General features: G+C 36.5%; 1 protein-coding gene across 4 annotated transcripts in view; it reads left to right on the top strand.

The window, feature by feature from the left end:
- The window catches only part of DACH1 (dachshund family transcription factor 1), a gene marked incomplete at its 5' end in the record, with an annotated part of 353,184 nt that extends 346,044 nt beyond the window's left edge, over window positions 1-7,140 (top strand). For all 4 annotated transcript variants that reach the window (XM_082277602.1, XM_082277601.1, XM_082277600.1 and 1 more), the window contains one exon: window positions 6,911-7,140. In XM_082277602.1, the coding sequence (XP_082133728.1) occupies window positions 6,911-6,948 (38 nt within the window). In that variant the 3' untranslated portion in view covers window positions 6,949-7,140. The remainder of the gene's footprint in view (window positions 1-6,910) is intronic.
- Between the last annotated feature and the right edge of the window lie 5,095 nt (window positions 7,141-12,235).

The following is a 12,235-nucleotide window of genomic DNA, read 5'->3' as shown; positions in this document are numbered from 1 at the left end:
TCTTACTCTGCTAGGGAAGATGGCAGTGGATCCACCCATGTTCCCCAATATATAATTGACTTGTGCTGCCACTAACAATTTCCACTTAGTAAATATCCCTCTGTCCCTCCTTTTCAGTGTTGAGTTGTAAAACTTCAGTGTTCTAATTAAGCCTAGACACTGGGATGTATTGTTTCCCCTCACAACATACTGTTTTGCACTTTATTAGGAATATTATGAGAAGTTATGTTCAGTTGATTCCATGACTGATTTTTACAAATGCTGGGCTTTTTGTCTCACACTCTGCAAACCGAAAAAGACTCAAGCTCATCATAAATGGTTTTCCCATGATTAAAAAGTTAGACTCCCATTTTTATCTTCCATCTTCGGTGGAAAATAAATCCTCTTGTGTCTCAGTTTGGAGTGAAATACATGAAGAGTATACAAAAATATATTTCCTCCTTAATTAGTTGTTTCCTTTGAGTTTTTTGAAGAAGGGTTACAACTTGACTAAGATCCCTTCCGTCTGCCACAATATGCTTGCTTTTATTTTGACTTCCCATTGCTGTCTTATCAAATATCACATGAATCATTACCATTTGTTTGCCATCCCTTTCTTTTGTTTTGTTTCTCTTCCTCCAAAGGATTACAACATCAACCTGAATGAAAGGTTAGAAGTACACGGTGATTCACATTTGCCCCATCTATTAAAACAAATAAACCAACTAGTTATATAATTTAAATGTGCTTGAGCTGTGGCATGCAGATGCTTTTATCAGCTCTGGGCTGAAGAGGTTGTGTGCATTCGGGCATGCACGTACAACTGTTCTTTGAAAGGGACAAACCTCATTAAGATTACAGGTGCTTGGAAATAACTTCTGAGAAAATAGCTACCATTTTCAATAAAGCTACTTCCTAACAGGAAATGCAATTTATTATGTTACTTAGCACAAGTGAGCAGCTTTGCTTTTATTTAGATATAAGTAGCCCCATTTAAGGTCACAAATGTTTTATTTCTTTTAAACTGAAGTTAGCAGTTTTTAATGGTTGGAGGGTCTGGCAACTCTACTTAATTTCAGTATGAAGCATCTGCTGTCTTTAGGAGCACATGGGCTAGTCCTGGGGATTTTGTGTTGCAACGTGTGATTTTAGAAGTGGACTCTAAGCTCAGATCATCTCAGTCACCAGCCACAGAGATGGGGTTCAAATGGATTTTTATGAGTGAAGAACCTTTGGTTTCCATTAAGTGCATATGCATGTGTAGTTTTTTGGTTGCTGTTGATTTTTTTGGTTTTTTTGCTAATATAGTCCTTTATAACCTAATATAGGTTTCAGCTAACACTGCCATTATCTTCCTAAGGACAAGAAAAGAGACTGAGAAACCATAAGTACATGAAATCCCACCTACAAAAAATAGAAAGGGGAAGAAACAGAAAGTTTGAAAGAGAGAACAGAGAAACAGGGAAAAAAAAAAGCAAAATCACAGAAAATTTCAGTCGTAGTTGGGAATAAAGTTCCTGTCTTCAATTGTTCACTTCTTATTAACAAGAGACATCAACCTTTGTTCTTTGAAAGTACAAAGAGATTAATAGATACACTATTCAAATACCCTTAAGACCCATTTTGAGTAAAAATTGGCTTCTATCACTGGCCTGTCCATATTTGACAAAAATATGTTAAAAGAAGTTAGGAATTCTAGTGACTAAAACTGTGGCTACTTTGATGTATGGGTTGTTGGATCATGGGCTGGGATTTACTATTCTACGGTTCACAAATTACAGTAAAAAAAAGAAAGATAAAAAATTATTCAAACCTTGGCATCCTAACTTTCCAAAGCTCACACTGAGATTTCATATCCTATCATTCATTTTTTGAGCAACTGGTCTAGTAAAAGGAATCCCTACCTACGGCAGGAGAGTGTTCCTTGGTGATCTTTAAGGTCCCTTCCAATCCAGACCATTCTATGACTCTGTGATTTTCCTTCTCACAAAGTATTTTGCCCTTTGTTTTTCCTCTTAACCTGCACCCTGGAGGTTTCTTTCTTATCGGCTCTCTACTGTATTTTTCTGTCTGTTTGGACAATTGGTTGGTTGTTTTCAGCTCCTAACTACAGAAAACACTATTTTATTCCTAAGAAGAATTTACCTCAGTAGGCTTTTATAAGATAGCAAGTGACTGAATTCAGATGTGACAGAATACCTTGGACGTTGATTTGAAGGTTTTCATAAACCAAAAACTGCAGTATTATAGTCATGATGATCACTGTTATTACATTTATTTTTAAAGCAGCTCGGAGAATATAAACTAAAATACAATTTTTTGGGTGGCGAACAACCCCACTGTGACTTATACTGAGTGGCAGAAATACACACATTACCATCTAATGGATGACTTATTTAGTTTGCAACTGAAGACAAAACTTAACATTTCATTGCACATTTTTGTCAGTTTACAAGGTTGCATATTAATAGTAATAATATTTGAGTGGGTTTTTGTTTTTACCTCTGAAAATGCTGGGCCCATAGAGGTACTTACTGCAAGCTGCCCACAGAACACTAATGTGAATCATTCCCCAGATGACATCTCTGTGGGAATGCATTTCAAGGCATATGATTTGTTTCAGCATTGCAAACTTTTATGTCAGTTCCATTTGTTTGTTTTTTATAACATTTATGACCTTCTAACTATTTGGGCATGTTCATTCAAAATCCTCCAAATGAATCTTAATTAAAAAGAGTTGATCTAAAAAAAATACTCCCTCACTGGGTAGAATTTCTGTCATACCAATCCACAGACAAAAACAAATGATGTTTAGGAGTAGTGGCATTTTCAGTTTGAGTTACTAGCATGAGCTTGTGTGATCTTGCTGAACACTGCCATTTGCAAAAGAGCAATTAAAACAGATGACAATCTGCTAATCACACACTGTTCTATTTAGAAATTTAGCAGTATTTTCCCAGTTTGTGTTTTTGTTTGACTTCCTAAGAGTAAAAGTAAGTTTCATGTATTTATATTGTATATAACAGTATGTAAATTTGGGAAACTTCACCACAGATCAACAGTTTTCAGTAGGCTAAAAATATACCCCAGTGTTGTAAACATCCTTAGTGAAAGCTCTGTGTGTGTGTTTGTGTAGTATATGTTTGTATGCATATGTTTGTGTGACTAAAATATTCCATATTTGTTCTACATTAAATTGTTTTTATGCTGATAGACAAATTCTGCATTTGTTAACAGAACAAAGTAATGCAACAGGCCTGTGTAGCTGTTAAATTAAAGCTGATCAGGAGGCAGAAGGCACAGGCATGCTCAGGATTTAGGAGTAGTGGCATTTTCACATTGCCTTACAAAGGATGAGCTGGCTCGATTTGCTGATCACTCTCATGATTGTAGGTTTTGTCTGTGATTCTAACCTTGAAATCATTAAAGGCCTATCAGTGGTAATACTCCACTTGTATTCAGATAGGAGCTCTGGCTACACCTAGAGGCGAAGTGATTCTGGTGGCTTTGGCAACAACACTGAGAAGTTCCTGTCATTTGGGAAGAACCTCAGAACATTATGAATAGGGAGAGAAGTGGATAGGAACAAGGTAGTAGGAGTCACCAATGGAAGGAGACAGCAGTTAAATATAGGGATTGTATTTGGTCACCACTTTGTGATGTGAGGTTATCGTTCCTCTGCAGACCTGTGAGTTTTTCTTAGCACAGCTGAAGTCTTTGAATTTCTGAAGTGCAGTGCTATTCACCTATTGCTCGTTATTCACGAGTGGCTGCATGAACTTCTCAGCCACAGTGCTGTGACCACTTCCCTGCGGAGCCTGTTCCAGTTCCCAGCCACCCTCTAGGTGAAGAACCTTTTTCTGATATCCAACCTAAGCCTCCCCTGACTTGGCTTTATGCTGTTTACTCAAGTCCTATCACTGGTCATGAGAGTGAAGAGATCAGTTCCTGCCCATCCACTTTTCCGTGTGAGGAAATTGAAGACTGCAATGAGGTCTCCCCTCAGTCTCCTCCAGGCTGAACAGACCAAATGGCTGCAGCTGCTCCTCATACAGCTTCCCCTCCAGACAATCCCCTCCCTTGCCCGGCTGGTGATGCTGTGCCTGATGCTCCCCAGGACAGGGCTGGCCCTCCTGGCTGCCAGGGCACTGCTGACTCATGTTCAACTTGCCATTGACCAGGACCCCCAGGTCGCTTTCCCTGGCACTGCTCTCCAACCTGTCATTCTCTAGTCTGTGTACAACACCAGGATTTCTCCATCCCAGGTGCTGAATCCAGCAGTTGCTGTTGTTAAACTTCATATGGCTGGTGATTGCCTACCTCTCTCATTTGTTGAGGTGTCTCTGCAGGGCCTCTCTGCCCTCCAGGGAGTCAGCAGCTCCTCCCAATTTAGTGTCATTGGCAAACTTAGTATTCCTTCGAGTCCTGTGGCCAAGGCATTAATGAAGATGTTGAAGAGAACTTATGTATATAAACAAGTATCTGTTTACTTAGTAAGGAAGGTGCTTTGTAGAGCTGCCCATTTCTATTCTTGTTCATTGTCTCACTCAGTCTGCGGATACAGAATGCAGGATCTGATAGTGTCTTCTTCTAAAAGTGGAAAATCTCTTACTGATTTCACTGCCCAGTTGGATCCTTAAGCAGTGTAAAATAGAGCTGACTTTTGAAACTGTACTGCTGTTCATCTTTTGTTGGCTGCTACAAGGATTCTGCTTCCTGCAGCTGTATTTTTAATTGAGAATATGTCTTAATACATACTTTAAAAGGTAAATGGAGACCTAGTATAGTAAAATAAAATCAGTTACTGACTGCAGGTTATCAGAATGTTAAGGTAAGGGAATTATGCATAGCATTCGTTAGCAAGTGTACGTTCAGGATAGCCAAAGTGTTTGTATATATGCAGAATAATACTCCTACAGAGGTATCCAGACAGCTTTAGTGCTGTAAATGTTTATTGTGTTTATTCAATATGTTTGAGAGAACTATATGGAAACGTGGCCAGGAGTAGCACTATCTATCCTGTACTTGATGCAGGTTTTCCTTGGAGATGGTGTTCCAGGCCTTCAGTTTTACCAAGCTCCATTTCAGAGGCTCCTTCTTTCTCTCCTGAATTCCCATAAGCATTTTTGTTGGTCTTCATGCATCAAATAATAATAAAAAAGTCTTTAAGTTAAGGCCTTACTCAATTGCTTTTTATTTCTCTTCAGTGCAAAAAAAGACCATAAAGAGAGAAGAGAATGGAAATGGTTCTGAGTGGAAGCACTTTTATTTAGTGGGAAAGTTATCATCTACTCTGCCAAAAAAAAAAAAAAAAAAAAATCCAGGAAGCCAGGAACATGAAAAAGTAGGGAAAGGGGGTAAAAAAATGTAAAGATGGGGAGAAAGTAGCAGAAGGGCATATACCCCAGAAGCTCACAAAAGAAACCTAGTGGTAGAAAAGGAAAAACAAAGAGACACTAGATAAGAATCACTGCAGCAGAGTGATTCTGCAGTCTCCTGCTTTCCCCAGCAGTTCTGATAGAACTGGAAAGGGATGTGCAGAAGGTTTTACAGCTGTGTATGGTGTACTTTTGTCTGCTTTCAGGTTAAACTTTTCTATCTCTCAACAATTACAGTAAGCTCATGGATGTGATGCCACATGTTTCCACGATAACCAAGCATTTAAAAAATTTCAGCATTCATTTGCACAGGTTTATGTCACACAATTTCCTCACTGTATATCTAATTTTTACTGTATATCTAATAAAAATTTTATAGACTGATTTGGAATAAAAATTTTGGACTAAGAAATCCAAAACAGAAATAAAAACTTCGGAAATCTTAGAAATATTTGCTGAATTTACTTAGATTTAAATAAGAAGTTCATGCAAACTTTCAGAGCTGAGATACAGCTTGTACTTGCAAATGCTTATATTCTAAAATATAAGTAGTGTTTAGTAATTATGCACTGGGGAGGATTAATTGCTTCATAATGTGCTTTATTCACATGGGGACAACACTTTCTACTCTACAGGTCAGAAAGCTAAGAAGTTTTTCTGTCTGTTTTCTGTTTTTTAAAAACTAATCTTTATATTGCTATGAAAATAGGTGTATATAAGATGTTCATGTCCCAAGTGAAGAAAAAATTGCTTTGTACTTACAAATTAGGTGAAAATATGTGGTGGCAGTATGTTCTCTTCAAATTTTTCTAGATCAACAGTTACTGGCTAGGTGAGCTTATAGTTTCTCATGTTCCCTCACATATCTCACTTAAATATATGCTCCTCACTTGGGTAGAAAAATGTTGTGAGAAACGTGCTTACATCTTTAACATAGTAATTGTTCAGTTAATCTCATTTATGGGGGGAAGGAGGCTATACTTCACTGATACCGATTAAATATCCTATACTGGGTTCTATATAAATAGCTACAAATGTGCACAATGGTTACATTACATGGTATATTTAACAACACAGCTAAATCAGAAAGTATGAGCTATGCCTTTAGCGATGGGAGTACTAACGATTGCATGCAAGGAGATTTTTTTGCTCTGCAACCATGAAGGAAATAATTGCTGTTCAGCACTATTCAGTTATGTTTGCATATCAGTAAAAACACATGCACAGAGGCTGCACCTACATTCCTAGTGCCCTAGCACTGATACGAGTCCAGCATACATTAAAGCTTCAGAAGTTGTTACAGTTTTCACAACTTGCAAAGTGCGTGTAATTTTCAACAGAGTTAATTTGGCCGCTGTCAGATGAAATAGCAAAGGTGACATTCATATTTTTTGATTTTCTTTTATTTTAGACAAAATGTACCATAGGGGACATTTTACAGATTTGTTACATGACTGCTTCCGCTGAGGTTTTAAGTCTTGTGGGGTTTTTCCTCTTTTTGAGTCATTGCAGATATAAATATATAAAGCAAATGTTTCTCTTTCATATTTTAGATGGAAGACTTTATTTGAAAACTACTGTCATGTATTGAATTTTTCCTGCTGAACATACGTGTGCTACGGTAAAGAACATTGCAGTAAGACATTGGCTCATAAGGAGTTCTGTGGAAACAAAATGTTTTCAAACCAACTTCCTCAACTTCATTTATCAATGTTCTTCAAAAATGTAAAGAATTCTGCAAGAGTGTCCTCCTTGGGTTATCTCCTGTGGCTCAACCTGGAGATCTAGAGAATGTGTGTAAATGTACAGTAGCACTGTTCTCACAGCGAAAATCTGCATCTCTGCGCCGGACTATTGTATCCAAAATTACAGGCGGTCAGAACAAGGCTGAGTATTCCCTTTTTCAAGGAATGCAGACTCTCTCCTCCTCTGATGATTCTATATTTGAGCACATCCAATGATCCTTCCAGCAGTGTCCAAGTACACTTACAGACTGTTATACCATACCGAAACCAGCAAGACAGCTCAGAAATGAACTCGTAGAGGGCATAAGAGGATTCTTATTTAAAAAAAAAGGAAAAAAAAAAAAGGAAAAGAAGAAAAAATTGATACATTCAGTTTTCAAACTATGATTGAGGGTTTTCTTCTAAAGACATTTTTTCCACATGCTTTCCAAGAGACCAACACATATATGTTAGAATACATTAAGTGAAATGGAATTTTGTGTAAGTGAAAAGAAATGCTGAATGTAAACAAACTGTTTTACTGTTCACAAAGTCTCTTTTCCTAAAATAAAACAAACAAAAGAAAAAAAACAAAAATAATAATTTCTCATTGTAAACTGGCAGGGGTTTATGAAATAAAAGACTTTGCTTCTTATCAAAATGTTGGTCACATGTACAGTATATAACACAGATCACACAAGGAAGGTATTATGTATGCAGTAGAAATCTAGAGTTTAGGAAATGAAACTTTTAGATAATATTGTTTTGTCACCCTGTTGGTCAGAAAGACACCTTTCTAGTTTTAACGCATGCAGGCATGTAAATATTTGTCCTGGAGTCACAGTATTACTGAATGAGATCTTAAGCATCTGGTAACAAGTCAGAATTCTGTATCAGCCACTTTTATTTGTATATTGAGCCCTGGTTAGTGCCCTGACTAGTGCACTTCTAAGAATGGACTGTGGCTGAGCAGCAAGTCAAAATGCCAGAAATATTTTTATATGTTAATGTCATATTACGTCAATGTTGCTAAAAAAAAGAAAACCTAACAAACACTTGATGTATCAGTCCAATTCCACGTAGAACTGAGTGATACAGTTGAAGTCTATTGTCCCTCCCACCTTGTCTTAGGGAAGGATGGTTATGTGTTACTTTCACTGTCTTTATGAAAGCTACAATATGTGTTTTCACCTTTGTGCTGATAACTGGAAGTAAGCTGCAAAACACTGCTTATTACATTACTAAAAATTATGTTCTTTGCTTTGCGTACTTTTGGGTTACCCCTTTAAAGACTGATTTTGTGAATCAGTGCTATTACTGTAAGTTTTGTGATTATGCTTTCTTCATCTAATGTTTTATGCCTTTAAAATATTATTTATTACATGGAAACATATCAAAACCTTAAATGTCTAAGATGCCTAACTTAAAGCAAATATTTCTTTAAAAGTAGTTCTGATTGGATATTAATATTATTTTGTCCAAAAAAAAAATCTAATGTTTTGTAAACTCTAGCACTGAGCTTCTGTAGTTTGTAGGTCTTCCTTGCAATACTGGTACACATTTATTTTTTGCAGTTCATATTTACTCCACCACAATCCTTTTTTAACAATAGAAAGATGTATATACAAGTTCACATCACAGTAATTTTTTTAAAGAAATATTGAGCAATATTTTTCATTAAATATTGTTGTCTAATACTTTGTAGTGATGTTATTTTCTAACCATGATTCTTTCATGATTTTCATAGTTGCTTAAACACCTATGGGATTCTGTACTCCAATTTTTTCATATGCAGTCTTTAAAGGGTTAACAGCTGTAAAGTTAGATGGACTTGTGGCAAGCTTTTGAATCATTCATATCTGAAAGAGAATTAAAAGCCTACAACTGAAATATGTACTAGCATTTACCATTGCTCTGCTCCTTGCATAGAGTCACCTGTAAGTAGGTTTAGTAGTTTTACAGTATATTCTTTCAAGACCTTTGGGAATGCCTCAGTGTTTGGCTTGGTACATAAACAGAAGTATTAAGGATTAAAGGGGAACCAATTTATGAGCTGGATGTTAAGAAAGAATCTTGCTAAAAACAGTGTAAATATTACAGAACATGAGATGTTACCATAAGTTGAAATTTTTTGCCCCTCTTTAGTTTTACAGGTTTTGGGTTGGTATTTTGGTTTTGGTTTTTGATTTGGATTTTTTTCCTTTTTTTTTTTTTGCATAGATTATGAAGAAAAGTTGTGCTCATGTTATTGTTGATATGCTTTTGTAATCTTAAAGATATTAATGTCTAGTTGTTCTATATTATAACCACATTTGCGCTCTATGCAAGCCCTTGGAACAGAACATACTCATCTTCATGTAGGACCTATGAAAATTGTCTATTTTTATCTATATATTTAAAGTTTTCTAAAAATGAAAAAGGTTATTACGAATTTTGTTGTACAAAATCTGTACAAAAATCTGTTTTTACATCATAATGCAAGAATTGGAAATTTTTCTATGGTAGCCTAGTTATTTGAGCCTGGTTTCAATGTGAGAACCACGTTTACTGTTATTGTATTTAATTTTCTTTTCTTTTCAACAATCTGCTAATAAAACTGTCTGAAATCTCCCTGTGACTTTATTTACAGTTCATCTTTATTAAATTTTCTGAAATGTATAACATCAGAGGAATATTTACTTTCTAATGGGAGGCATCTAAAAACAACATAAGTCAGCTCTTTGTAGTGTGAGGAGAACAATGCTGAATGATTTTATTTAACATGCAACTGCTTCTATCTCTAATATGAATTACTGTGGTGAAAAACATCATAAAAGCACACTCTGTGGTTATTGTTTAACAAGCATATTTTCCATTTTTTTTTCTTGCTAGCTAAGCAAACTGCCCCCATCTACATGATTTATTTATGTACATTTCTCAGTTTATGAAGCTGTTATTTGTACCTTTTCCTTTATATTGTGATATTCCCATGATTCTTATTTCACAAAGCTTTGTGCTGAATAATGTAAAGTGGACACATTGATGGAAAAAACAATATTATTCCTCTAACTTCAAAAATGCAGCGGTAATCCTGTTGGTTTTGTCTCAAATCTCCTTCACTTGATAAAATGTATTTAGAAACACACTTTTTTTAACAAACCTCAAGTATTTAGACATTTCAACAGGCATTTAGAGAAAGAAATAGTTCTGGCTTAGTATATCTTCAGGTGGCATTGTGAGAAAAAAACAGGCTGCTTTTTTTTTAGGGTCAAGATGGTTATTTAAGAGTAAATCTGGAACTAAGTTGGTTTTTCTTACAGAAAATTCAAAATTCAGAGAGGTATGACTGATTTTGAGTATTCTCCCTTATTGTCCTGCCTTGCCTGGCCTTGGCTTGCCTTCTCTTCCCATCCTTTCTCTTCCCTTCCTTTCTTATCCATACCTACATGAACACTTCTGCTTTCATTAGGGGGCAGACCTGTTTGGGACAGCAGAATAGATTAGCTTTCTTGGATAAGCCCATTCCACTAACCCCGGATGGCCTGGGGACTGCAAGCATGAGGCTGACAGGCAAGCATGAATCTGACAGAGTTCCAGCAGGTTGTTGTTGCTGGCTGGCTGATTAGGATTTTGGTCATCTGTATATAGGGCAATCACAATCTCCTTTTGCCTGCATTAAAATGTCCGGCATGTCTGAATTAGTAAGGATCCCAGCTACACTGTAGCCAGCTCCCCTGCTATAAACTCTGGCACAGCTAAAGCAGGGTAAAAAGTAATAAACTCATTAATCTCAGTCTGGCTTGTGCTGAAACCCAAATTATCTCTACAGTAGCAGACTAGCAACCTACCTCTATGTTTTTAAGCATCCCAGGAAATAATCCCTTTCAGCAGAAAGGAACTGTACTCTCGTAAGTTCTACCCTACCTCCAATAATAAATAGTTGCTTCATCTGTGCAAGGTATCTGGCATTTAGCAGGTCTGAGGCTGAATGGGCTGATAGATAGTCAGATGTTGGTACTCCTTGTGACTTAAATAAAACAAAAATTATGCCAAAGCTCAGATCAAAATCAAGAAAAGATTGTGCTAAATATATCTTGCCTATAACTTAGTAGTCGGTTATGGTCAGATCCTGAAGAAATTCAGAGTTAGCAGCTAGACGTCTAAAGTTTTAGGAAAATCCTGTAAGAACTGACAGACTCAAATGAGAATTTTTTCTTTTAACTTTTTTTATATTTTTGCAATGAAAAGAGATTTCAAGGTCAGGTTTTGATCTGAAAGGCAAACCTCTTATTTGTTGAAGGTTCTATAAATTCTTGAAAATTACTTCATTTGTTATGTGCTTACATGTTATTTGACACAAGACTGCAATAAACAAAGACTGAGGCCAAGACTTTCAAGTGTGACTGCTGATTACAGATACTTCCAGTTTTGCTGGCCAAACTTCAGGCATTTTCAGTGTTGTTCATAAAATAAAATATCCTAGCTCCAGAGTTCTGTGAAACTTATTTTTTCAGTAGCTGCTAACTCATCCATGGGATACTGAGGAATGTATTAGTGAGCCTTTGCTGAGCAGGAGCTCACCCTGATCAATGATGATGGTTCCACCAGCAGCAGTATCACGCCATTTCAAGCTACAGCCGCCTGCTTAAAAAGCTTCACTTTCAAAGAGAGAGAAAACAACGACTTTCCGGAATTCAAACTCTGAAAAGGAACCAAATTAGAAATAAAATCTAGATACCCAGAGTACTTGGAAGCTTTGTTTACCTAAAAGTGAAGTACTGTGCAATACTAAGCAACTTGGGAGAATTTGCACATGATCTATGGAGAAACATAATTTCTTTGTCCAGGTTAGAGTAGCAATGGTTGGCATATTCAGTGAATTGATTAATTGATGCTCTAAATTAGATTAATAAAAACAGAACTAGGTTCATCTTGCTGTATCCAGCAAAAGGACAAGAAAACAGGTCCCTGCTACAAAAAAAAATAAAGGAAACTCCAGCTGGATGTAAAGGTGAAGAAGTCAAAATGAGAAAGATGAAGCACTAGAACAGTTTTTGCAAAGTTCCAGGATCTCCATCTTTGGAGATTTTCAAACCTTGGATGAGCAAGGCCCTGAGAAACCTGGTCTAACTGTCTGCAGTTTATAGAAGTTTAAACTGCTTGACCTTCAGAGAT

This window comes from Coloeus monedula (assembly GCF_965178545.1).
Source record: "Coloeus monedula genome assembly, chromosome: 3".
Classification (NCBI taxonomy): domain Eukaryota; kingdom Metazoa; phylum Chordata; class Aves; order Passeriformes; family Corvidae; genus Coloeus; species Coloeus monedula.
The sequence above is the reverse complement of the archived record's forward strand: the minus strand, read 5'-3'. Positions and strand labels throughout refer to the sequence as shown.